Source organism: Alternaria rosae (genome assembly GCF_020736505.1).
Source record: "Alternaria rosae strain MPI-PUGE-AT-0040 chromosome Unknown BKA58scaffold_3, whole genome shotgun sequence".
NCBI lineage: Eukaryota > Fungi > Ascomycota > Dothideomycetes > Pleosporales > Pleosporaceae > Alternaria > Alternaria rosae.
The window spans coordinates 2,424,960-2,450,024 of NW_025763572.1; the positions used below are offsets into that span (position 1 = coordinate 2,424,960).

Below are 25,065 nucleotides of genomic sequence, written 5' to 3' on the forward strand. Positions count from 1 at the left end.
AGCGCCGAACGGCAGAACGCTCCCTCGCTCATGGCCAATCCAACTCAATATTGCACTCCGCGGAAACTCCACATCTGCAATGCGATATCCCGCTTTTCTTGTTGCACCGCCAGCGCGTCGAGCCGTTCCCCAGAGGTTTCCCCAGAGAACTTCCCCAGAGATCAACAACAACTAACGCGCTCCGAGGAGGCCTCACGCGATACATTGCAGATGCTTCACCAGGCTCATTTAACACATCTACCCATCGTCTGATTTGATAGTACATGCTGCAAGCAGCACAATCCCTGATTAGCGTCCTGTCAACGTGATTCGGCCACCGTATAAACGGGTGGTCTCGCTTACGCCTGGGCGATGTCTGGGCCAAGCCGCCAACGGGTGGCTGGCTCTTCTCTCAATGCCAATCTTCCAACACTCTTGATCAGCCGAAGACGCCATAAGGTAGATGAGATCTAAGCATCCCGCTGCCTAGCCTGCACCGGCTGAATCACAGCAATTATCGAATGCGTTGCCTGCAGCTTCCCACGGCCCTGAACGCCTTCAACTCCTGCGCTGGATACTCTGGCCGCTGTGCCCTCCCTTTGGATCCCACAGGAAGGGTCTGCATGCGCGGCTGATGCGGCAATTGCTTCCCCAATGCTTGTTAGCGATCCCGAACGGGCTTTCAGCAGACTTGGCTACTCTTGCATGCCGTGCCCGCCCGCACCTAAGCAATCTTTGCCTGCGTTGGCATTTTGTCTTATCGAAAAGTCAAGTCTGACTGCATCAAAAGCAGCCATGTCCGATGCATCGTCCAGCATGGTGGATTTGTGTACATTGAGGGCGCCTAAAGGTCGCGCAATCATATCGCTTTGTTATGTGGGCTAACTAGCATCACGAGATGCGCAGGGTACTCTGTCGGATCACCCCAGACAATGTGCACGGAGTCAGCCCAAGTATCCACAACGCCCTCCAACACCGAATCCTTTGAACCTCGCGTCCAGCCTGATGAGCCACCAAAGCTTGGAATAGTCTACAGTAATCATGACTATGTGGTGTACCGATGCTGGTCTAGTGTACTCCGACTCCGATCATGCGCAGCCACTCATTGAGATTCCACGCTCGGACCGTCGTAGTTGTCGGGATCTCCAGCCGTTCTTTCCTCTACAAGGGCAGAAATCAATGAATGACCGTTCGAGGCGGCTACGCGAGCACGAGATCTTTGAAGGTCCTAACCAAGGCCTCGTCCCATGGGCCGCCGTCGAACACCACAAGCGCCGCGCCACGAAACAGCTCAATTATCCTCAAAGCCTTGCCACTGGGGTATTAGGCTAAAAGGCTCCTCATCACGACTCGGTGGCTGCTCTAGTTGAGCCACTTGGTAAAACATCTCAAGAAAGCCAGTTGGGACACGCACCGCCGATTGAAAGTGTAATGGTTCATCGTATGTCGTAGTGATCGGACCCAAGACTCCCTTTCGTTGGTCTAGTGGTATGTGGTCGCCGTCTGTGCGGACGTTTCAATCCTCTGTTCTTCACTCATGTGTCATTTCTGATTGACTTGAAAACAGACATGCGAGAAGACTGCCCATATCCTGGATACGATGCAAGAATAGCCTGTATCAGATGACGGCCAGCCTCCGATCTTTCACCGTATCCTTCTACGACGCGTGATATTGGACGATATCAACACGACCTTCGTACAACGGTGTATAATGTGTGCCAGCTGCAGATTTCCTGTGGTTTTGCTTTTTCGCCAAACCAAGTATGCGCATCCGCGGACACATTGCAGTAGCCAGAGCATTTTGCATTGTGCGTATCAGCTGATGCTATGCCTTGTTGTGTGTGCGCAGTTTGCATACCAGCCGAGCGTTGAGCTCGAATCCACCGGGACCCCGAGCACAACACACCCCCAGATATTGGATGCGCGCATCTCAATCAGATATGCCTCATGCTGGCCAATAATTCGCTGTTTCTTTTGACAAGGAAACGTGGACTGCATCATTCCGAGTAGGACCGCGTTCATTCCGTTTTCTGCATCCTGTGTCGACACCTATACGCCGGTAATCGGACCGAGAAGTAATATCATGGCCATATCTCGCTGTGTCAGTTGTCAGGCCTTCTGATCTTCCGCACTCTCTCCGGCAAGTGGGTGATGTATCTGTCAGCCCTTGTTGCGAATGATTCAAAACTGCGAACACAGGCTACAGTCTCCAGGACCCCCTCGAATCCGCGCCTTCGGGTCAGACGCCACATCCACGAATTACAAGTTATTCGCGTACGAAAGGGCTTCTCAGCTACCTAATACATACACCAGGGTATTTGAAGACTCAGTCTACTGCACAACGACAAGTTGTTTTCGAGCCGAAGCAGTGAGGCAAGACGCAATGCCGAGATTGTCGTGGGAAGCCACGATGGAGGCACAGGAGGAGCGCCCGCAATTCTCATTCATACGTCTCCAGCTTAGCTGTTTCCGATGACGAGGATGAGGTTGCATTCACGCGCATTGTTTGTGTGTCGATTTGCAGACACGACAAAAGGATGCTCACTGGATCGCCACAGCTAATCTTACTTTTTTAGTTAATGACGCCTGCCGGACGAGCGAGGCGCTCAAATTACAAAGCGTACACATGCCACGGACACGGACTACAACGAAAATGCAGACACGGAGCTGTCGAAGAGCTGAATCTCACCACACCTGCATGATAATCGTATTGCGTCCGTCTGGCAAAGTGACGTGAAAGGTCATCACTTTGGCAATTACTGATCAGCTGGGTCCGTTGAGAGCGATGAAAGCCCTCGTTTAACGGCAGATCTCCAGGGCTTGGACGTATAGGCTCTAATCGAACAGGCTACCGTGTTGCGTGCGATAGACATGGAGGCAACGAGTGCAGATACCGCAGAAGGTAGGATATAGTTTGGACCGAGTCCTGGGCTTGCGATGTGTCGATATGTACGGAATGGGAAACTTTCCATGGCTGACAGAGGCATAGGGCAGGCGATCTATGCGGCATCTACCTTGGTTAGGTACCCAATAATGAGGATTTATTTTTTTTGCGCATCTCAAAGCTTGCTAGCAGGTCGGGACATTGCTAAACGTTACATCTATAGGTGTATATGGGCCCCGTAAGCGTTTTGGCTGTTCAGAGACGTGAAGATGTTCTCGAAATCGTCTTGGTCAGCTAAAGTGGGTCCATTCGCGTTCCGTGGAGCACCCGCCGCAGTTCGCGTCATGACTTTCCGCGTGCACGCGCCGTCATCCTTCGCATTGCATAGCCACACTCGCCCAATAGTCTCTTGCGCCCAGGACGTTACGACCACGATCAGCAAAATGTGGAGCAGTAGCGGTTTGATACGAGGGAAGAAGTCTTGGGGCCGCGTCTGAATTCTTGGGTGTGCCACCGAAGGCGCGCAGTTGACATCCGACACCATTGTACCTTACAACAACACATTCCGGTCTCTATCTACTCTACGATTGCTTTTCGCACACACCCTCGCTACTAGTACATATCGCATCATCTATCAGATCATGTTTGCGAAAACAGGGCTTCTTCTACTGACCGCAGCGGCGGGCGTCGCATGCGACTTCATGGTCTATACAGAACCGCCCATTCCCACGTCCGCCATACCAACCTTCGCCAACCCATCTGATGTACGCTGAGCGCAAACCTGGGAGTTACCACCACCGTACTGACAATTACGCAGGCCCAGAGCTGGACGACCTCTGTCTTCCTCAACGCGCAGATAGCGTACGGTCGCTTCACAGAATCCCTCGGGGAACCCTACCAATCTTCTCTCACATCCGCGCGCTCCGAAATCGACGCCTTCGTTCGCACCGCCTCGAATTACAGCATCCCAGCTGAAGTCACCATGGCCGACGAGACCCCTACATACTTTTCAAAGCCAGATTGGTATACAGCGCTACCGAGTGCGGCGAGGTCGTTTAAGGAACAGCAGGTCAGCGATCAGTTCAGCATCGTGAGGAACGTTATTGCGGCGAGGGCTACTTCTACAACCGGTTCCGAGGGAGCCGCGATGCCGACTGCACTTGCTGGACAATGGCTGGGGGCTGAGTTCGGCGTCATGGCTGCGGCGGCTGCGGCTGCCTTCTTGTGAGGAATACAAGAATTTGACGAAGGGTACATCACATTTACACGGATGTAGTTCTAGACTGCAATCGTGCCCAGGAGGCACGCGTCACGAACATGGGTTATGCTGTAAATGGATTCATGGCGCGAAGTATGCTAATGAACGCACCTGTACTCCCAAGGTGCAGTCAAATCGAATTCCATCTACCATGTAATACATTGATCAGCGTAAGCAAACCAGAGATGTAACATGCTAGCACATCAAGCCAAGTTGATGTAGGCCCGTCAAATCCTCTGTGAAAAACACACCAATCACGCACGCCGCTATACGCAGATGACCCACTCATGACTATGCATTCTTGGCGACAATGGCATGCCAATCTAAGAGGAATAGTCTATAAGAGTCTGTAAGAGGGCACCTGGGCATACACAAGATCCAAAGAGAGGTAAAGCAGCCAGTCCTACTCTAGCAACAAACAGTCCATCAGTCTTTTTACAATGTCGACTTCTGAGCCAACCCACACACCACGACTCCGTCCTTTCTCAGTCCACGTTCACCCCATTCCTCCGACCACCCCGAAGACATGTGCATACGAGCGCCGCCATACCAACTCGGTCAAGTGCAACAACGCCTTGGTCTTCATTGGTGGGCTGGGCACTGGTCCGCATACAACCCACTACCTAGGACCTTTGAACGACGCTTTGGAAAGCGCAAGTCTGAAAGAGGGAAAAGTTGTACAATATAGTATCTGGGAATTGAGAATGCGAAGTAGCTATACAGGGTTCGGGTATGGAAGCTTGAAGGAAGATGCCGAAGACTTGAAGGGGTTGTTGCAGTATCTAAAGGAGATTGAAATGGGGAGGGTCATATTGATAGGGAGTTCAACTGGTGAGTTGATGCACCACTATTATAACGAGACGATGAGCTCTTACTTGTTTGTTGCTGTTTACTAACGAGCAAGAAGGATGTCAGGCCATCATGACATACGCAACTACCCTCCCAGCGCCTCCTCTAGTCGATGGCTACATCATGCAAGCCTCAACTTCAGATCGCGAAACAGCCGGACTGCTCATGCCGCAAGATTTGCTCTCCGCTAGCCTCAAGCACGCCGAAGCTCTCATTGCCAAAGGTGAAGAAAAGACCATCATGCCCAATTCCTTCATTCCACCCATCATCACATCCCCGATAACAGCATACCGCTGGCACTCTCTAGTCTCTGTGGGAGGCGACGACGACTTCTTCTCTTCTGATCTACCACTCTCGACTCTCCAATCTACGTTTGGTACACTGGACAAGCCGACATTGATTTTGATGTCGGAGAAGGACGAGATGGTTCCCTCGACCGTGGACAAGGAGGCATTGCTGAAGAGATGGGTTGGTACGATTCCAGATGGTTTGGCGAGTAAGCAGTGTCAGGTTATTCCATTCGATGCTGACCACGAACTCTCTGGTAATGAAGCAATGCGGTACTTCATAGAGACGGTTGTCAGGTTTCTAGAGGAAGTTGATGAGAAATCAGTCGGAGAGTCATGAAGATAGTTATTTTCATGGATGTCAAATGCACCAATCTTCCTTCGCAATACTCTTAACATCCCATCTCGCTAAAGCACAACACCACTCATTTCACCCCTGTTCCTCGTCACGGTCAAAATGACGTCAGTGGCCCATCTGTAACCCACCCGTTCATCTCACCTTCCCGTCGCGCATGCGCGATGTAGCGACCCCGCTATGTCATGCATCCCGTTTTCCAGGTTTCTGGTTCAACGAACACGCCATTTAATCGCTAAAGTCTAGTCCCGCACTCCTGTTCTATCTCTCGACAATACCCAGCGCGAATACCTGCATCCCGACGGACTAGCTTTGGGCGCACACTGCCACCCGAGATGGGTATACCGTACTCCCGCCAAATCAACGCTGCATTCGAACAAGTAACGCCTCTCGTAGCGGCGGGCTTCAAAGTCCTCCGTACAACACGCGATATCTCTATCTTGCTTGCCGTCATCCAAGTTCTTACCGTCATCCTCCTGGGATTTATTTTTGTTGCGCTCGTCTTACTGCTATATTGCGTGAATCCGGATTTGGAGGTTTGTCTTCTCTTTGAAGGATATCGAAGTCGATGACGTTAGATGCTGACACGACATAGGAAGAAAGAAAAGCCATCGTAACGCCATGGCTCCGGTACTTCGCTAGTATAACGTTATGGTCGATTTTCAAGACCTTGTTTTCAATGCTAGTTGTGATGGGGCTTGCAGCAGCGGCGACATGGCACTTTCTCTTGGCGAAGCAGTGGGTGGAGGATGTGGAGTATGACGCGAATGTCGACGCTGATACGGCGTTGGAACATCTGGATGGAGAAGGTAAAGGAGAAAGTGGAGGCAATGGAGGCAAGAAGGGGAAAGGTAAGGGTAAGAAGTGAGAAGAATGTAGTTCGGAAGTGATAGTAGTGTCAATGGATAAATGAGAGAACCCTAATGATGATAGAAAGACCATGCCAGATCCACTCAACTACCGTAAATATTACAAACATGACAGTGAACACAGTACTTGCCGGCATGTCTCCAAGAGTCATGTGTGCAGTTCATATAAACCTCACAACACCCTCTTCCTCGCACTAAATCCCTCACTATCAAGCAACAAAAGCGCAAATAAACCCCCCATTACCGGTCTAGCCTTGAAATCAAGACCAGGAGGCTGCGTTCCATCATTCGTCTGATAGAGATCGGTAAAAGGGTGGGAGTTAGGCGTCTCATTCACCCACTTCGCCAGATCCTTAATGAACATATCCCTCGTTTCCTTACTCGCTACCGCAGCGCAGAAAATCTCCCAATCAGACTTCGTGTAATAGAGGTTCCGTGTGTCCAGGGGTACGCCGTAACGTTCTTTGATAGTGGGGTAGAAGGCAGATTGGATATCGTAAATCTCCTGGGGCACGAGGTTGAGTCCGAGGAGACGGTCGTTGTATAAATTGTAGAGGAGGCCATGGGTGGTTTCATTCCCATAGTTGAGAATCGAGTGAGAGGGGTTGGCGGCTTTGTTGATACCTAGGTCGATCCAGCGGGTGATGTAGTCGTGGGCGATGGCGGTGTAGTTGTCTGCGTCTGCTGTTTCGCCAATGATGCGCGACATTTGGGACATGGCTTCTAGGCCAATGATGCCTTTAAGTGCGAGGTTAGTTTGATTGACGAGTCTTCCCGCGAAGTCGTCGGTGGAGAGTTGATCGGCTGGGAGGAGACTTTCTTCTATGAGGTATTCGGTCCATTGCTTAAGGATGGGGTAATGTTGGGAAATGTAGTCGGTGTTGCCAGATAGCTGGACGTAGGCGAGCATCATGAACATGTGGTTCCCACATTCTTCCAGCGGCATGTGTTCGTCCATACCGTCTGGGTGGCCGGTAGCGTTAGGGTAGTGCGCTCCCAGGTCATGGATAGCAAACTTGTTTGGATAGTGCCCGCTTTCCTGGTTCTCGAAGTGCGGATCAAGCAGCAGCTTGACTAACTCTGGATTGGTATAGTAGAAGATCGGAGTAGCGGGGTAGATGACGTCGACCGTCTGCATATTTCCGTTGGATGAGATTTCTTTAAGAAAGAGGTAATGTTTGTCCTCAGTCCCGACAAGCTGAGTGGCACCGAATGCTTGACGAGCAGCCAAGCTAGTCAGTATAGCGTAGTCATCTCCTGCAGCTGCTTGGGAATCTTGGGAGATCTTATCGTCGAGCTCCGTGGACAGTTTGTTGAACTCTTCGTAATCCTTGTAGAAGAAAGATAGCGCGGCGAGATCGTCCCCGAAGTAGCTCTTCCAGAGTGATGGTACGTTCTTGAGGCCGTCGGCGCCCAGAAACTGTATAGCATCGTCTTGACATAGACCGATAGTGTACAGCTGTTTCTTCACGGCAGGACCGACGGAGCCCATGTCTAGAGCGTATCCAAACACGGGCCATTCAGCGTTGATCGGTCGGAACTCCGAGTCTTCCGCGTTGTCGAGGCTTCCATCATTATCAAAGGCATCGCGAACTTCAGAGTCTGCACCAGACTTATGCGAAAGGCCTTCGATTACCTCGGTAGAATAGTACTGTTGATGTTAGGTCGTGACTCCATGTCTTTTGGTGGACTACTTACCCAATTACCCCACTCTGCGCGGTCGTTGACCTCACTCAAGGTCTGTTGGTTTTGCTTCCAGATCTTGTGATAGCCGATACCATCTGACGTAGTGCCGTAACTCCACTCGGCTACAGCAGCGACATCACCAGACGTCCATTCTGTCTGCATGTCAACTCAGGCGCACGTCCAGAAAGGAGAGAGATGCTCACCAGCACTGATATCTGTATAAATCTGCACATTATGTGGAGAACCGTCTAGAGACGAGACCTCGACATCCATGTACGAGAAGATGAGAGATTGACGCTTGAAGTCATTTGGAGTCAGTGGTGACAGAAATGTAACTTTGAGCTGAACGGTATCGCCTGCAGTGATGGTAAAGATGCTCTTAGTTGACGTATATTCGTATGATGTCTGATTAGCGAAATCGTTGTAACCGTCGGGTTTTCCCATCCAGACAAATGTGTTGCCATCGACTTTGATCAAGCCAGTCCATCCTACGATCTGTCCACTGTTCGGCGTCAGTATGCATCTAACATGTAGCGTTCAGAGAGAGCTTACGTCCAAAATGACGGCCACTGGCCAGGAAGATAACCTCCGTTTCCTCCATCACTACCGGCAGGGAACCACGTACTTAGATATGGACTCTTGACGGCCAGAGGCAGGGAGGGTGGACGAGCTGGAGTGAACGTCGAGCTAGACTGCGCAGCAGTAGTAGAAAAGAAGCTGCACAGCGCACTAAGAATGGGAAGATACATCTTCAAGGATAGAAAAGACTAGAGAACGGGCATGCGCGCAAGACCAGAGTAAAGTGATATGTAAAGGTTATATAGACATAAAATTCCGAGTCGATCTCCCGTTGGTGTCACCTCGTGCTCGCTGCAGCTAGCCATGAGGGACGCAGGCATCGGTGCGTCAAAATGGCCATTTCGTTTGTCGAAGGCGCCGTGATGTTTGTCGACAGCTTCACGCGTTCTACGGTCAGCACTAGCTAGATTTAACGTTCAAGTGACGATACAAATGTCAGGAAGGGTTACGGGCGAACCTAAACAGCATGGGCGTAGCCCCGAACTTTTTTTGATACTACACCACGTGGTGAAGCTTTAGTATCACCTTACAATGTAGGCAATAAACCCATAAAGCTCACTGACAAGGCTTTCTATCGGTCACCAAGATTCTTGGTTACTTTGGGATATGCGGTGGTTAACCACGTCCGCAGAGGCACGCCTGACGTACATCATAAGGTTATGCCAGACTAGCTAGTCTCTGTGAGCACAAGGCTGATCAGTCCTCGCGACATGCTGTCGGACTGCTGCTAATCAGTCGGCGAAATCAGGCGACCTTTACTATTGCACTCCATGAGCGTTGAAACGAGGCCTTGCCTGATTTGGTAAAGCATCCTCTCCGCGCAATTAGAGACGCTAGACCATGGTTTGCTGCCCGGACGGTATGAGTGGAGACGTGAGTTGGCGTTGTCAGATTCCACGATCCTCGTGATGCTACTGCCGCGGTGTTGAAGAGCGACGAAGCACGGGCGTCCAGTAGTAGAGAGTACGAGTGACGTTGAACCGCGGGTTTGGAAGGCGTGGTACTTGAAGTACACGGGCGCACTGCTAGCGTTGTAGCCGTTTGCGCTGCGAGCGCTTTAGCTCCTTCCCTATTCAAAAACAAGTGTGTGTGTGTGTGTGTGTGTGTGTGTGTTAGATACCCGAGAAGAGCAAGCCACGATAGCGCAACGCCGTCCGTGCTTGGAGCAAAGTGTGTGGATGCGACGGAACGTGTGGGTGTCGTACTGCGGGGAAGGCGTGCGCGGATCCGGAAAGTGCCATCAATATGCTTGCACGTTCTGTATTCGGGGTTACCACCGGTCCAACGCGGTAGCACGAAGACCATGACTGTAGGTCTTTTGGACAACGTTGCCACGTTGTGTGCGTTAGTTGTCAAGTACCATGTGAGCAAGACGATCATGAGACAGACAAGGCTTGTGAGTAGTGACAATACATTGCAGAAAGCTCATCAAAGTATGAGGTCGTATGAGCCGCTAATAGTTGCCTACCGACATGACAAATGATGGAGTCTGTGGTGAGAACCACGCTCATCCGGCAGCCAAGTAAAGTACAATGCATCATGAGACCATCCGCTCTTTGACCCAACCATTGGTAAGAAAACGCCGGCAAAACCAGGATCATGAGTGGAATAATAGCGCAGGGTATCCAAAAGCCAGCGGAAGTGACTGAATCGCAGAATGCCGGATAATAAGCGAACACCAAGTATGAGCAAGAAAAAACGCAATGCAAACCGGGTATCCAAGGCCTGTCCAACACCAAACGTAACTCGTACAAAAGAATTCATCAGCTCATGACTCTGCAACCCAAGGACGAGCCACGTGCTCGAAGCGTTGCTCGCAGTCGCGCAACAATGCGCACTCTAGGATATCATGGACATTCCAGCGCTTTTCAACGTCAGCCTCGAGGCAACCCCTAACTAATGCGAGGGCATCGTTAATGTTGCCTGCTTGGGCTGACTCTGCGTTACGTATGAGGTCCGCGTCCCATTCGCAGTTCTTGATCTTCTCAATCGTCTTGATATCGAGGCCGTCATTAAACGGTAGAGTCGCGGTCAGTAAAGCAAAGACAACTACACCAAACGCCCAGATGTCCGCCGCAGGTGAGAATACGGGCCCAGGTGTATTGAACAGCTCAGGGGCCGCATACTGTAGGCTACCGGCGATAGAAGTACTGGTCTCTGCGGGGCCTATGTTCTGGTTGTCACCGATCGAGTGCGGCTCGGGACCATCGCGCTGGTCGCTGACAATGAAGTCTGCCATGCCGAAATCGCACAGGAGAAGATCACCGCCGTCCTTCTCAGCGTAGGGTACAGTCATGTCAAGAAGACAGTTCTCGAGCTTAATGTCGCGATGTACAACCTGGACATCGTTGTGCAGGTAGCGCATGGCTGACGCCAGCTGATAGGCATAGCGCTTCACCAGGTGAGCTGGTAGTCCGTTCTTCTTCTGGCGGCGTGTGTCGCGGATCAGGTCGAAGAGAGTCCCACCCTTGTTCAGCCTGGTGATGCAGAAAGTAGCATAGTCGGTAGTGTATACCCTGAGGAGTGGAAGAATGTAGGGGTGCCGTAGGAAGCGCCAGATCTCCACCTCGTGGTCGAACTGTGTCTGGATCTGTTCGTTCTCGATCTCAGACTTGTCCTGTTGCAGCCTGCGCACAATCTTGACAGCATCGATGACCGGTTTGCCATTCTCCATGCTTGTGACCTCCTTTACGATGCTGAAGCCACCATAACCAATCTGCTTTCCAATGATATACTCGCTGTCATAGCCAATACCTTGACCTTCGTCGTCTGGCTCGGGCGGCTTGATTGGGGCCTCGGACGCCTTGTAACGCGCCAGGAAGGAGGCAGCCGGCGACATGGACGACAGAGACCGGCCGGAGCGGGCAGACGATCGACGGCTAGTTCTCTTCAAACTGCCATCTTCGCCAATCTCCGATCTCCAGCTCTTGGTCCGAGGTGGGCCGCCGCGGCGCGGAGAGGGCGAGAAGAGGGGAAACTCCATGGGGGAGGTGGCAGGCATTGGCGAGAGCATGTACTCGGACGGCGCCTCGAGGGGTGTTTGCGCCTCGTCTAGCGGCGGCGAAGCGGTAGCGTCAGAAGTCAAGGATGCGACTTGGTCGCGGTACTCGGAGTCGTTGGCCAGGTCGTCTACGGTGGACTGGGCGAGTGGGTATCGGGACTCTCCAACGCGATACTGCATGTTTCGGCGCATGGTGTAGGGCATCTCCATATAGTCTTGCTGCGAACCATCCGAGTAGCTTCCATTCTCGATTGTGCGTGAATGCGACTGCCGTGAAGACTTGGGCACAGGCACGCCCAGGCCGACGCCTTCTCCCGTGTCGAGGCGGACTTCATTATTGAAGCTGATGCTCGTCTTTCGTTGCCTGAATTTGGCTACAAAATCCTCGTCACTTCCGCTGCTGCCTATAGCCAGGGAGCCCTCATCGTCAGACTCGGTGCGCAAGTCGGCGCCATGGTGGTCACGCGTAGGGAAGGAGGCGCGCGAGATGTTCTGCGGTTCTGCAGCAGCGAATTCGGCGGTTAGCTGGGACTGGCTATGGTTGTGCGGGGACTGTTTACGGGCTAGAGGCGCGAAAGATGCAAAGGTGGAAGCGACGGGTTTGTAGGGAGTCGAGGTGTCGAGTTTAAGCTTCTGGAAAGTGTGTGAGGGTTCTGAAATTGGGGCCATTAAACCGGTTCACAGTGAGAGCAAACCTCTTTTTACACCGGCGAGAGGGTGTATTAATGTGTGCGGCGATCGTGGGGTGAGTCGCGCGGCGAAGGGCGAAACCGGGAAGTAAAGTAATAAGATTATGTTCGGGCTTGGTGACAGCGGAGTGCTAGCGGAACGAGGAAATTGCACGCGCGCCGAGCAACGGTATGCCTGGGGAAATTGCTCGGGGTGGCAATTGATTGATGGATCTGGGGTGTAGTTGATTGAGGAGCAAGGCAGAAATGGGAAAGGAGGACATAGTTCTTTGTCCAGAATATTGCTTCTGGTCTTCCGCTCGGAACCTCCCCCACGCATTTTGTTAATAGGCGGCCGTCAGCGGAGGCGCGGGCGCAGAGGCACGTGAGCGGCCGTGAACCAGCCATGCAGTTATGCGCACCTATGGGACGCGTCCCCAGGGTAATCTGCTGCTTTTGCGCATAGCGAGTGGGTGCTCGGTAAAGATTCTGGGCAGCCTAACGCAGTCGGAGTGCTGGATGATCCATGGTATAGCAGACAGCCAAGCGGCCGTCGCCGCATCGCGACGGGTAGAGGGCGAGGAGAGCGGCTACCCCGCACGGAGGCTCTGCAGAAAGCTGCGCAGCAACACGGCTTCATTCATGAGGTTTCCCAGGCGGTGATAACAGTGTCAGAGGACGTGGGGCGCGTCAGACAGATGGCCTGCATGGCGGGCCGCTAGACCGTACATGACGCCGGGCGTTGCAAAGGCGAATAAGGCAGCATGAGGGCCATAATTGTGACCTGGCCGGCGCATTGTTGGTTGTACACGTCAAACGGCCGAAACATGACGTTGCGGCCGCCGTGAAGCTCGACGCGGTTGGCTCGTCACGGCGACAAGCAAGAGACATTGCCCGGGGTCCCTGTCTGCATCGCTGGACCCTTCAAGCCGGGCAGACTTGACCGCGTTGATGATAGCGGACGCTTGGAATGCACATATACATCATCTTATAGCGTGCTGGGGTGGTTGCGATAGGGCCTTGGAAGACCGCGAACACCTTCAGAGCTGCTCGAGGGTCGCATAGCAGCCAGAACACACAGAGCACAAACGCATCGACGCGGCTCTCTACTGTCAAATCTACGTCGTCTTCACGTGAAGCTGGCTAGCTCGACGCTTGTGACTGCATGCACGGGCGACGCTGCCGCGCTACTGCTAGACACCTCCAAGTTCCCTCTGCCAAGCTCGATTCAACACCCTGGGGCGGGTGACAACATCACCAAGCTCATCAACCCATCGCACCGGCCCAACCTGTCTCCCGTCGCCAGCTGCACGCATTCTTCACTGCGCCACGGCATTGTTGGCTGAACCTGCAGAGCCGATAGTAACTTCGATCGGCCGGACTGCGACCGTCTGCGCCTCCAGCCATGGGCGTCTCCGACCTCTGCTACCGTTTCTTCTGCTGCGGCGGTCAGTCGACCCAAATCTTCGCTGTGGGAGCTTACTGACAAAATCGGGCAGGCCGCTCAAGAGACAGCATATATGACCCAGTGTTGGCAGACAGCGAGCGGGAAGCTGTTGCCGACCTGCTGGGCTTCCTCGAGAACGTACGCTGCCCACCGCCTCTGCTGCCGCTGCTCCCCATGCTAACCTGCGCAGCGAGCCGAGACCGACTTCTTTTCTGGCGAACCCCTCCGCGCGCTGAGTACGCTTGTATACTCGGACAACATCGATCTACAACGGTCCGCAAGCTTGACCTTTGCCGAGATAACGGAGCGAGGTACATGACCCGGCACCACACCTACATGCAGCATCTAACAACGTCCGTCTAGATGTCAGAGAGGTTGACCGAGACACCCTGGAGCCTATTCTGTTCCTGCTCCAGAACCCCGACATCGAAGTGCAGCGTGCAGCGAGTGCCGCCCTGGGCAATCTGGCGGTAAACAGTATGTTCACACTCTACACCCCCAACGCGATGACTAACCATCGCAGCCGAGAACAAGGTAGCCATTGTCGCACTTGGAGGTCTTGCGCCATTGATCAAGCAGATGAACTCGCCCAACGTCGAGGTGCAATGTAACGCCGTCGGGTGCATCACCAACTTGGCTACACACGAAGACAACAAAGCGAAGATCGCACGCTCCGGCGCACTGCAGCCTCTCACAAGACTAGCAAAGTCCAAGGATATGCGCGTGCAGAGAAATGCCACTGGCGCGCTGCTGAACATGACGCATTCAGGTAAGATGCTCGCAGTGTTTCATCATGCTTTGTGCTAACACCGTTCCAGACGACAACCGACAACAGCTCGTAAACGCTGGCGCTATTCCCGTCCTCGTTCAGCTGCTATCCTCATCCGATGTCGATGTCCAGTACTACTGCACCACGGCCCTCAGCAATATTGCGGTCGATGCAAGCAACCGCGCCAAGCTGGCACAGACTGAGGGCAGGCTGGTTGGCTCCTTGGTACACCTCATGGAGTCGTCTTCGCCCAAGGTGCAGTGCCAGGCTGCACTCGCTCTTCGTAACCTAGCATCGGACGAGCGCTACCAGCTCGAAATTGTACGCGCTCGTGGTCTACCCTCCCTCCTCCGCCTGTTGCAATCGTCCTACCTACCGCTTATTCTATCCGCCGTCGCATGCATACGAAACATCTCTATCCACCCTGCCAACGAATCGCCTATCATCGAAGCTGGCTTCCTCAAGCCCCTGGTAGATCTGCTCGGCTCCACCGACAACGACGAGATCCAATGCCACGCAATCTCCACCCTGCGCAACCTCGCGGCAAGCTCAGACAAGAATAAGCAATTGGTTTTGGAGGCGGGTGCTGTGCAGAAATGCAAGTCGCTCGTGCTCAACGTGCGACTCCCGGTGCAGTCTGAGATGACGGCAGCAATTGCCGTTCTTGCCCTTAGTGAGGAGCTCAAGCCTCATCTGCTCAACCTGGGCGTCTTCGATGTACTCATTCCACTCACCGAGTCGGAGAGCATCGAGGTCCAAGGCAACAGCGCGGCCGCTCTGGGAAACTTGTCTTCCAAGGGTAAGTTTGACTAGTCGCTACTACAATCTTCGCTAACAAGTACAGTTGGTGATTACTCGATATTCATTCAGAACTGGACGGAACCCGCAGGCGGAATCCACGGTTACCTCCGTCGCTTCTTGGCGAGCGGAGACCCAACCTTCCAGCACATCGCTATTTGGACGCTGCTACAGCTACTCGAATCGGAAGACCAACAGCTAATGGAGCACATTGGCAAATCGAACGAAATCATCGACATGGTGACCGAGATCGCCGAGCGCAATATCGAATCGGACGACGAGGACAACGAAGACGGCGAAGGCGAAGTCGTCACCCTCGCACGCAGATGTCTTGAGCTGCTTGGCAAGAGCCCCAAAACTCTCGTCGAAGGATAGAGAAGAGTTGGATCGCATCTTATACCCTGTTTATCGGTTGTTCATCGCGTTGGCACTCTTGCTCGTATCCGCCATATTCCGGTTCTCTGCTAATGCGTTCATGTTATACACTGCTTTTGGGCATCTTGGAGGCTGGCGTTCAGGGAGCACAATCATCCTCAGTATCTCTAGCGAGCATTGGCGGAGCGGGCTTTACATACATTGGCATGCACATAACTTACCACTACTCTTACCTGAGCATTCGACGCGGACAAATTTGTAATTGATAGAGTTGGATCGAGGCTTCGGTCATCAGGAAATGAATTAGATGATGTCCCAAGACTCGTTGGCCTTTTAGTGATGGAGTGCTTCTTAACGATGATTGTGTAGCAAGGCCTGCATATATTGTGAAAGGCGAGAGCATCCGCTCATACACTACTGATAGGTCTATGCCGGGGACTAGTCGAGGCCCCTCATCTAGACATGTGACGTCGCGTTGGAGCTAACTTTATCGATAGCCAAAATATTTGTGAGTCTCAGCATTGCGCGAGTCACCGCACACCACCACGTCCCAACATTCGAGTAACAGCAATGCCGCCAAAACCAAGAGGACGGGGGGCTAGTCGCGCTCGTGGAAGCGCAAGAGGAGGAGCAGTGGCAGGACGAGCCACGACTGGCGCCAGTGAATCCACAGATGCGACCCCGCAAAGCACAGCTGCCGCAGATGCCTCGGAAGCTGCTGCTGAGCCTGTGGTCCCCAAGCAAGAAGACGGCGATGCGAAGCCCGTCGTTAGTGGCGATGGCGCGTCGGCAGCCATAGAGTCGCAAGCCTCTGAGGTGCCTTCAGCGACTGCATCGTATGCTCTATTCCCCCATCTATTTCGACGGCAGTACTGATATATGTACAACAGAGCTGTCGCATCACCCCAACCTAGCGCAGAACCAGCCACGCGCGCTCCAGTGCAAAGACTCGGCAGTCTCCAGGGCTCAGTGCCTCCTTCGCGATCTGCATCACCGTCTGTACGCGGTCGCGGCGGCACAACTCGAGGGAAGAGGGGCGTCAAAACCCCCGCCTTTACCGGACGAAGGAGCAAGGAAGAGCGAGACGCTATCGCGAAAGAATTAGCAGCCCGCGACAGGGAAAGGACAAAGGAGCAGGTTGCAGCGGAAGCTAGAAAGCAGGCGGACGCATCAAGGGCAGCAAGACGAGAGGCCAGCAAGCTGAAAAATGCAAGAGGTGGATTCAGTGGTGTTGCCAGTGGACCATTCTCGTTAGGCAGCTCTAAGGAAGGCATGTTAATCGCTCTGGCTATGGTTGTACATACTAACCTTGAGTAGACAGGAAGAACAACCCGAATCGCGGATACTCTGGTTTCGGATCAGGCTCAGGCTCAAGAGCAGAGCGCGTCAAGAACGAGGACGGTAGCTATGGAGGATCTAGTTCCCGATCGGGTGGAGGTGGCGGCGGCGGCGGCGGAGGAGGAGGTGGAAGTGGAGGCGGTCCATCTATCAAGAGAGAAGACGGCGGTCTTGTGTCGTCTGACGAAGAAGACGAGGCTGATGTGCCGCGCAAGGACATCGACTTGATCGAAATCTCTTCTGACGAAGACGAAAGCAAACCCAAAAGCGCACCCACCTTACGCGGTGCAAGAACAGCCTTACCCGTTCGCATTGGCAGGAAAGAGCACCAGGAACGGACATTTGGCATCAACACAGAAGCAAGCTCGGAGACTGCGGCGAAGATCTTGGAGCAGGCGGAAGCGAGTGGGCAGTCACTCAAAGATGCTGCATCCGAACAAACAAGTCGGAAATCCAAGAGCAAACCGAAGGACATGGAGATCACAGGTTCGCGGAAACAGTTCAAGGGCGTCTGGCACGATTCGGAAGACTCAGACGTTGTTGTCAAGACTGAGCCCACCAGTGAAGACGAGAACATGGCCGATGCTGAGCAAGTGGGCCAATCTGACGGTGCAGCTCAGCCCGCAGAGAAACAGGAACCACAGTCACCAGATGCCGACCGAAAGCCAAAACTAAGGAGGAAACCTATAGCAGAGCCAATCCTTCAAACCGATGAAGATCGCGCTGAATGGGCACGCTTCCAGTCGAATCTACGTCATATCCGAACCGAGTTGGGTCCAGAAGAGGTACCACAGGTCGACGGGTCCGGCGACGTACCTATGGAAGACGCCGCCAGCACGGAGAAGAGGCCTACGGTGCGAGATAACAACGTCTACCTGTTTCAAATACCACCCCTCATGCCTGCGGTGGAGCCACCGTCCATCAAGAAAGAAACTTCCGATACTCAGCCCGCTCAACTGCCTGCGCAGCCATCAATCAAGCCGGATCCAAAGATCAAACTTGAAGAGGGCAGCTTCTCCGACCCCTCTGCTAGATCAAGGGAGGGCGTACGATTCGGGAGTGGGTTGGTAGGAAAGTTGCGCGTGCATGAATCCGGCCGCACGACACTGGACTGGGGCGGCACGAGCTACGAGCTTACACCTGGACAAAAGGCCAGTTTCCTCCAGGAAGTTGCTAGCCTTAATATCCGACCTGAAAGCGAGAGGACGGCGCCGGAGGACGGGGGTGATGCAACCAGTCTTGGTAGGGTGAAGGGCAAGTTCGTGGTAGTGCCGAACTGGGGAGAAATGTTAGGTTAGGGTGGGATTCGACCCAGGCGTTGATGAAATGCATATAGTGGCGCTGCAGGGATCAGTTAAAGTTTATGGGTTGTACATATGTAGCTGTATCTCTCAGGAGCGATCTTGAAGTCTGCCACCATTCAGCAACAAATACTTGAGATGAGAATCAAGTGTTGTCCAAAACCGGCGTTATTCGTGTAGAAGCGACTCGCAGCACTTCACGCCTTGCTTTAATCGGCTCGGCCAGACAAACAAGGCGTGCACGCCAAAGTTCCAGACAATAGACGTGGGGTGGGGACGACGACGGACGAGGCGGATCTAGGTCCCTGCTGCGTTAGTCGCTCGGCCAGGAATCCCCTGGTGGCAAGTAGCGAGAATTGAATTTCCATAACCGGCCGACTCGTGCACCTGCTTCCTGCTGCAAGACTTGCATCTTCGCACACTGCAAGAGTACAGAGTCATCTCAGCCATTGCATGCAATAGGACTGATATAATCACCTGCATATCGCATCTTCACTGCATTCACATTCTGCGCTGAGAGACTGGTGGGATCCTGCAAGTAAAGTTGCAGCCCGCCATCAAGATGAATTCCTGCATGGACGATACAGATGGGCCAAGTTTACATGCAAGCGCTGGTTGATGGTCACCATCATCGAGCAGCCAGCACCGGACGATGAGCAGCCTAGCTACCTGCAGGAGCCTGCGCAATTGGCACGAGGGAGGCTGTCCTCGCCACGTCTGCAACCAGTTCCAGACACCGTCTTTACTGTCAAGATCCAGTCGTCAGAGCTGCGCGCTCATGTTGAGCATATGTGGAATGTCAATTGGTCCAAGACATCACTTGGCCCGATCAGTTCCTAGGGTTATGAGCTCAATATTCTAGTCACTACACTGATGCTGGAAACCCGGCCCACAGCGCTCTTCCTTGGTCCTGAGCATACTATACTGCACAATCTCGCGTATGCCTCTGTTAGTGGCTCAAGACACCCCGCTATTCTTGGTCAAAGTATTATTGATGCTTGGTATCTACACTACCACGCGTATATACAATGTTTCAGTATTTAATTCGCTTTAGGCATGAACTTGCCGATCCTGTTAGTGCCACGATGGCTCGCTCAGAGCAGACACGTTTTGCAGATGCTCCAGAAGAGGAGTATCATTTTATGGTCGAATGATTTGGCTTCGTCGAGGAAGCGTTCTTTATGGGGAGCTTGATTCTCCTCGTCGGCGTTCACATCGACGGCATGTACTCCATCGTAACCGAGGTGACGAAACAAAGGTAGGGATCCTGCGTATCTGATACGGACAACAGACTAATTCACCGAATATAGATTGTTGGAAGGACGCGTTGATGCCCTGCTCAAAGTAGGCCAACTGACTAGCAAGGCAAGAAGCACCAAACACTTCTGGCAAAGCTTGGCCGATACGATGGAAGCGACCAGATCAGAACCATCAGAGTGGAGAAGCTGGCGACGACGTTCCCGCTGCCGACAACGTTCTCTGGGCATTGTCAGCATGTACGCCTATTAAAGGCGCAAACGGGCTTGTCACAGGCATATTTGGGTGCAACACCGATATCAGTGCTCAGAAAGAAGCGACTAAAACCGTACTAATGCGCTCGGAAGCAGAGCGACGTCTAGCCTCCTTTACAGAGCTTGTACCAGTGGGTTTATATCATCTCAACCCAGACTTGACGATGAGATATTGCAACGACCAATGGTTCCGCATTAGCGACCATCCCAAAGTACCCATTGATCAAGTAGACTGGCGAACTATTATCGGTCGCGATTTGATAGACTGTTGTAATCAATGAAGTCGAGGTCGCCAGACGCAAACAGGGACCACATACCTTCTCAATAAACCTCGAGAAGAGGTGGGTGGACCTTGACGGTATTGAGACACCCACTTGTATTCTCGCATCGGGACTATGACGGGAACGATGACTGATGTCAGTCACATGATATGGGCTGGACCTATGCAGAAGAACAGATTCAAAGAGGCGGTAAATCTTCCTATGTACGAACTGCGTGTGAGACATACACTGACTTCGTACATCGACATCTCAGCTTGAGTCAAAAAGGCAACAGGAGAACTTCATTGATATGACGTCTCACGAGATGCTGAATCCATTGAGCGCGATGGTACAATGCGCGGACTTCATACACTCATCCCTGAACGAGATGAATGGACTCGCGAGCGGAGATACCCTGGCGTTATAACCTGTCATTCAGACACAACTAAAAGGCTTGATCAGCACCAGTATAGATGCAGTCGATACGATACAAGCTAGTGCTACCCACAAGAAGCGAATTGTGGATGATATATTGATGTTGTCGAAACTCGATTCAAAGCTGTTAGTCATCAACCCCATAGTGATACAACCCTCGGCTCTTCTACAAGACGCTTACAAGATATTCAAGGACGAGGCGAACAAAGCTCGCGTAGATCTAGAAGTGAGATGCGACTTGTCCGTTGCGGATTTGAACATCGACTAGGCGATACTGGATCCCAGCCGGGTTTTACAGGTCCTTATCAACTTGCTCACCAATGCCATCAAGTTCACCCAAAGCCAAGAAGTGCGCAAAGTCGACGTTATTATGAGCGTATCACGCAAGGCAGATCAGATGCCTGGTGTGGAGTATGTGCCCCAGGAAGCGGTCAGAAAAGATTTCTTGACGCAGGCTGAATGGTACAACACCGGGGAGCCATTCTACCTACACTTTACTGTCAGAGACACGGGATGCGGTCTGTCGCCCGAGCACAAAGCCAAACTATTCCTGCGCTTTTTGCAGGCGACCCCAAAAACACATGTTCAGTATGGCGGCTCAGGCTTAGGTCTGTTCATCTCGCGCGAACCCACCGAAATGCAAGGCGGAAGCATCGGCGTATCATCCGTTCACAATGTTGGGTCAACATTCACATTCTACATCAAATCACGGAGGGCAAAAGATCCAAATACCCTTTCAACCACAAACGGCAACAATAAGAATGGCAGTCTGCCGAATCGGTCCAAGGCTCAGATCATCCAGGGCGATATCAAAGCCCCCGACGGAGCACTACCTTCCGCCGTCCCCATGGAAGATCAGGAAAATGGGAGAGTAATCGATGATCACAAATACTACATTCTCGTCGTAGAGGACAACCTCATAAACCAACGCGTGCTATCAACCCAACTCAAAAAGCTGGGACACACAATTCACGTTGCAAACCACGGTTTTGAGGCCCTCTCCCAACTATCACGGACATCATTCTCCCCAACGCCAAGCGTGACGCCGCCTCTTCCTCTCTCCGTTGTCCACATGGACGTTGAGATGCCTATAATGGACGGTTTGACGTGCACGAGGCGAATACGTGAGATAGAGACGAATGGCGAGTTGAGCGGACATGTACCGATTATCGCTGTTAGTGCGAATGCGAGAAGAGAACAGATCGATATGGCGAAAGAAGCAGGCGTGGATGAGGCGATTTGTAAACCTTTCCGCATCCCGGAATTGGTGGCATTGATCCGGGGACTGGGGATTAGAGGGGAATGAGGTGGGTGGTGATGCGGCGTTCATCCCAAGGTTTGCTGCATACATACATACTATTATATCTTAGCAAGCAGGTAGCGTGCAAGGTAATGTATACTTCTACTCAAAACATTTGCTGTTGAATGCGACACGCACTCTAGTCACCCCTAGTAGTGTGAGTCAAGGAGTCACGCAATGGCAGCATAGATCAGGCATGGCTACAGTACAGGCGGTCACGCCGCAGATACCATGAATATAGTTCCGTAGATGACGTGGTTCAGCTACGATGAAAGATTGACTCATCCTAAACCTCTATCGAAAAGCCCCCAAATTGCTTCCGGAACGTTGACATCTAGCGGATCTTATATTTATGCAAACTTCCGCCGTATAGTGAGCCGAGTGGTCTCCCCCACACCTAGTGCGACTACCCTCAGACGCGTCCGAGCACGCGTCGTCCAGTCAACTAGTGGGGATCACTCGTGTAGTCTCGCCATCGAGATCGCAAACTCGTACAAAGTATGTGTGGGATAAGGGACCAAGTCAGGGGAAGGTGAGCATCGCATAGACGGAACACGGTCTCACGACGCGTTCTCAGGCCAATACAAGTCCAATTCGGCGTGTGACGAGTCGAGTGGAGCCAACCAGCCATCAGCGTCAGATCATTATCAGAGAAAATCTAATCTGATCCGAGGCCGGCACGAGCACGGCCAGAGGGCAGCCAATGCAAGCGTCGAGACGGGCGTCAAGGCGGGCCAATCTGGGTTTCAAATGTATTTCCAAGCCTTTGTTCAGCCGCCAAATGCAGGACTAACTCGTCGCGGAAACGGCCCTTGCATGTTGTGGTGGGGAAACTCGACTCATAGCGCGTTGCGACGCGTCTGGCACAGACGGTTTTTACGTGAAAGCTCGTGGCTGGGCGACGCGCTGGAAGACGTTGACGGTGATTGTCGACGACCAACAGACCGAAAGAACGCAATATGGGTGTCGTTGGAATGCGCACACTCGACCATGTAGTTCAGGCATATTCAGCATTTAGTCGGGTGTTCATAGGGCACCAAAGTCACGGTGATCGATGCCGCACATGGATGAGATCATAGCGTCTTTTCGCGAGGAAGGCGCGTTAGTGGCTGGCCAAAACCGATCGCCCAGTCACGTGCTAGCGTCTTGACGCGGATTTATAGTGAAGTCGCGTCTGCTCTTCGTCTCTCTCTACACCACAACCATCATCAGCCCACATCAGCGATACTTCTTGTAATCCTGACTGCACATTCGCCTTTCTACATACAATCCAGAGCTTCACACATATTTTCTCTTCACAATGTCTGCTCTTGAGTCTACGCCTTCCAAGCAGGTACGTCGCGATACTTCCGGTACTTACACCCTGCAAGACGCGTCCATGCTAACGCGTCAACAGGTCGCATCTGCGATTGACTCTCTCAAGATGAACACCTCGCCCGCAAAGAAGCTTGACTTCTCGCCGGCGCAGAAGGAGAACACTTTCAAGCCCATCGTCGGCATCCCAGATGACTTCGAGGATGACCTTGAGGAGGTTAAGCCTACCGTCGCGCCCACGATTAAGGATGAGGAGGCCGAAGAGCCCCTCCTTCAAGAGAACCCTGGCCGCTTCGTCCTGTTCCCCATCAAGTACCACGATGTAAGCCCCACTCCGATCTAACGCGCTTTACGCGTAACTAGACGCGTCAAACTCCACTTAAGCGATACTCATGCTAACGACATGGCTACTACAGGTCTGGCAGATGTACAAGAAGGCCGAGGCTTCTTTCTGGACCGCAGAGGAGATCGATCTCTCCAAGGATCTCCACGACTGGAACAACCGCCTGAACGATGACGAGCGCTTCTTCATCTCCCACGTCCTCGCCTTCTTCGCCGCCTCCGACGGCATTGTCAACGAGAACCTTGTCGAGCGATTCTCGAGCGAGGTACAAATCCCCGAGGCGCGATGCTTCTACGGCTTCCAGATCATGATGGAGAACGTCCACTCCGAGACCTACTCTCTTCTCATCGACACCTACATTAGCGAGCCCAAGCAGCGCCGCTACCTCTTCAACGCCATCGACAACAGTAAGTTATACCTACAACGTGCTTTGCAACATCACCTAACGCATTCCAGTTCCCTGCATCCGCAAGAAGGCTGACTGGGCCATGCGATGGATCTCCGACAAGAACTCTACTTTCGCCAACCGTCTTGTTGCCTTCGCTGCTGTAGAGGGTATCTTCTTCAGCGGCTCCTTTGCCTCCATCTTCTGGCTCAAGAAGCGTGGCCTGATGCCCGGTCTTACCTTCTCCAACGAGCTCATCTCCCGCGACGAGGGTATGCACACCGACTTCGCCTGCCTTCTCTTCTCTCTCCTCAAGAACAAGCCCAGCATGGAGTCTGTCAAGGCCATCATCACCGAGGCCGTTGAGATCGAGCAAGAGTTCCTCAGCGACGCTCTGCCATGTGCTCTGCTCGGCATGAACGCCAAGCTCATGTGCCAATACATCGAGTTCGTTGCTGACCGTCTGCTGTTGGCTCTTGGCAACACCAAGGCTTACCACGCCACCAACCCCTTCGACTTCATGGAGAACATCTCGCTAGCCGGCAAGACCAACTTCTTCGAGAAGCGTGTCGGTGACTACCAGAAGGCTGGTGTCATGGCTAGCACAAAGAAGCACGAGAAGGACGGCTCATCATCGCCCGTTCCTGAGCCGCAAGGCCAGTCCGGAGACTTCTGCTTCGATGAAGACTTCTAGACGCCTCGCTTTGTTCTTTTGCTATTTATTTGCGATTTAGTTACTGTACAACACTTTTGGACGCTTGGGTTTGGCACTGATGCCGGGCATCTTCGTTCACATACCCCCTTTGCATTTGTTGAAGTACCCACTCTTCGCACTTTGGAGTCATGGCGTTGCTAGCTAGCTAGGATGGGCCTCTTGGATGAGAGATGCGGTAGGATAGCTATGGAACGCGGCAGCGATGGGATCAACGACTTTATCATTTTGAATAATTACGAATACACACCTTTACATATACACATGTCTTCACTACCACATCTCCACTGACGCGTGAAGGCCTCGATGATGTTGGTCGTGCATAACGCGTGCAGCTTCGGTCCGACACGCCACGCGACAGC

The 25,065-nt window shown here is 52.7% G+C and overlaps 9 protein-coding genes across 9 annotated transcripts; 7 read left to right on the plus strand and 2 right to left on the minus strand.

Annotated features, from left to right (window-relative positions):
- The first annotated feature begins 3,305 nt into the window (after positions 1 to 3,305).
- BKA58DRAFT_132411 (uncharacterized protein) lies at positions 3,306 to 4,326 on the plus strand. Its single transcript, XM_046164423.1, has 2 exons — positions 3,306 to 3,627; positions 3,681 to 4,326. Exons 1-2 carry the CDS (start codon positions 3,505 to 3,507, stop codon positions 4,089 to 4,091), a joined length of 534 nt encoding a protein of 177 aa, XP_046027945.1. The 5' UTR covers positions 3,306 to 3,504; the 3' UTR covers positions 4,092 to 4,326.
- BKA58DRAFT_132402 (uncharacterized protein) lies at positions 4,327 to 5,772 on the plus strand. The gene is made up of 2 exons (XM_046164421.1): positions 4,327 to 4,952; positions 5,029 to 5,772. The coding sequence occupies exons 1-2, from the start codon at positions 4,562 to 4,564 to the stop codon at positions 5,595 to 5,597; spliced, it is 960 nt and encodes a 319-aa protein (XP_046027946.1). The 5' UTR covers positions 4,327 to 4,561; the 3' UTR covers positions 5,598 to 5,772.
- BKA58DRAFT_132403 (uncharacterized protein) lies at positions 5,773 to 6,567 on the plus strand. Its single transcript, XM_046164422.1, has 2 exons — positions 5,773 to 6,148; positions 6,208 to 6,567. Exons 1-2 carry the CDS (start codon positions 5,948 to 5,950, stop codon positions 6,478 to 6,480), a joined length of 474 nt encoding a protein of 157 aa, XP_046027947.1. The 5' UTR covers positions 5,773 to 5,947; the 3' UTR covers positions 6,481 to 6,567.
- An 86-nt stretch (positions 6,568 to 6,653) lies between these two features.
- BKA58DRAFT_310214 (uncharacterized protein) lies at positions 6,654 to 8,683 on the minus strand (the record flags this gene model as incomplete). The annotated part of the gene is made up of 3 exons (XM_046167284.1): positions 6,654 to 8,132; positions 8,180 to 8,319; positions 8,371 to 8,683. Coding segments are annotated over 3 exons (1,932 nt in total), but the record flags the coding sequence as incomplete, so codon positions are not given.
- A 1,747-nt stretch (positions 8,684 to 10,430) lies between these two features.
- BKA58DRAFT_132461 (kinase-like domain-containing protein) lies at positions 10,431 to 12,690 on the minus strand. Its single transcript, XM_046164424.1, has one exon. The coding sequence runs from the start codon at positions 12,414 to 12,416 to the stop codon at positions 10,515 to 10,517; it is 1,902 nt and encodes a 633-aa protein (XP_046027949.1). The 5' UTR covers positions 12,417 to 12,690; the 3' UTR covers positions 10,431 to 10,514.
- Positions 12,691 to 13,433: 743 nt separating this feature from the next.
- On the plus strand, positions 13,434 to 16,174 carry BKA58DRAFT_380789 (armadillo-type protein). Its single transcript, XM_046169939.1, has 7 exons — positions 13,434 to 13,863; positions 13,915 to 14,000; positions 14,053 to 14,173; positions 14,226 to 14,339; positions 14,386 to 14,631; positions 14,681 to 15,430; positions 15,476 to 16,174. Exons 1-7 carry the CDS (start codon positions 13,821 to 13,823, stop codon positions 15,802 to 15,804), a joined length of 1,689 nt encoding a protein of 562 aa, XP_046027950.1. The 5' UTR covers positions 13,434 to 13,820; the 3' UTR covers positions 15,805 to 16,174.
- Positions 16,175 to 16,283: 109 nt separating this feature from the next.
- Positions 16,284 to 18,772, plus strand: BKA58DRAFT_419386 (RNA polymerase III RPC4-domain-containing protein). Its single transcript, XM_046172707.1, has 3 exons — positions 16,284 to 16,640; positions 16,695 to 17,074; positions 17,122 to 18,772. The coding sequence occupies exons 1-3, from the start codon at positions 16,375 to 16,377 to the stop codon at positions 18,438 to 18,440; spliced, it is 1,965 nt and encodes a 654-aa protein (XP_046027951.1). The 5' UTR covers positions 16,284 to 16,374; the 3' UTR covers positions 18,441 to 18,772.
- Positions 18,773 to 20,349: 1,577 nt separating this feature from the next.
- Positions 20,350 to 22,005, plus strand: BKA58DRAFT_455019 (histidine kinase-like ATPase; the record flags this gene model as incomplete). Its single annotated transcript, XM_046174529.1, has 3 exons — positions 20,350 to 20,424; positions 20,654 to 20,875; positions 20,918 to 22,005. 3 exons carry the CDS (start codon positions 20,350 to 20,352, stop codon positions 21,953 to 21,955), a joined length of 1,335 nt encoding a protein of 444 aa, XP_046027952.1. The 3' UTR covers positions 21,956 to 22,005.
- A 1,145-nt stretch (positions 22,006 to 23,150) lies between these two features.
- Positions 23,151 to 24,965, plus strand: BKA58DRAFT_419387 (ferritin-like superfamily). Its single transcript, XM_046172708.1, has 4 exons — positions 23,151 to 23,282; positions 23,346 to 23,585; positions 23,680 to 24,013; positions 24,063 to 24,965. Exons 1-4 carry the CDS (start codon positions 23,250 to 23,252, stop codon positions 24,683 to 24,685), a joined length of 1,230 nt encoding a protein of 409 aa, XP_046027953.1. The 5' UTR covers positions 23,151 to 23,249; the 3' UTR covers positions 24,686 to 24,965.
- Positions 24,966 to 25,065: the final 100 nt, after the last annotated feature.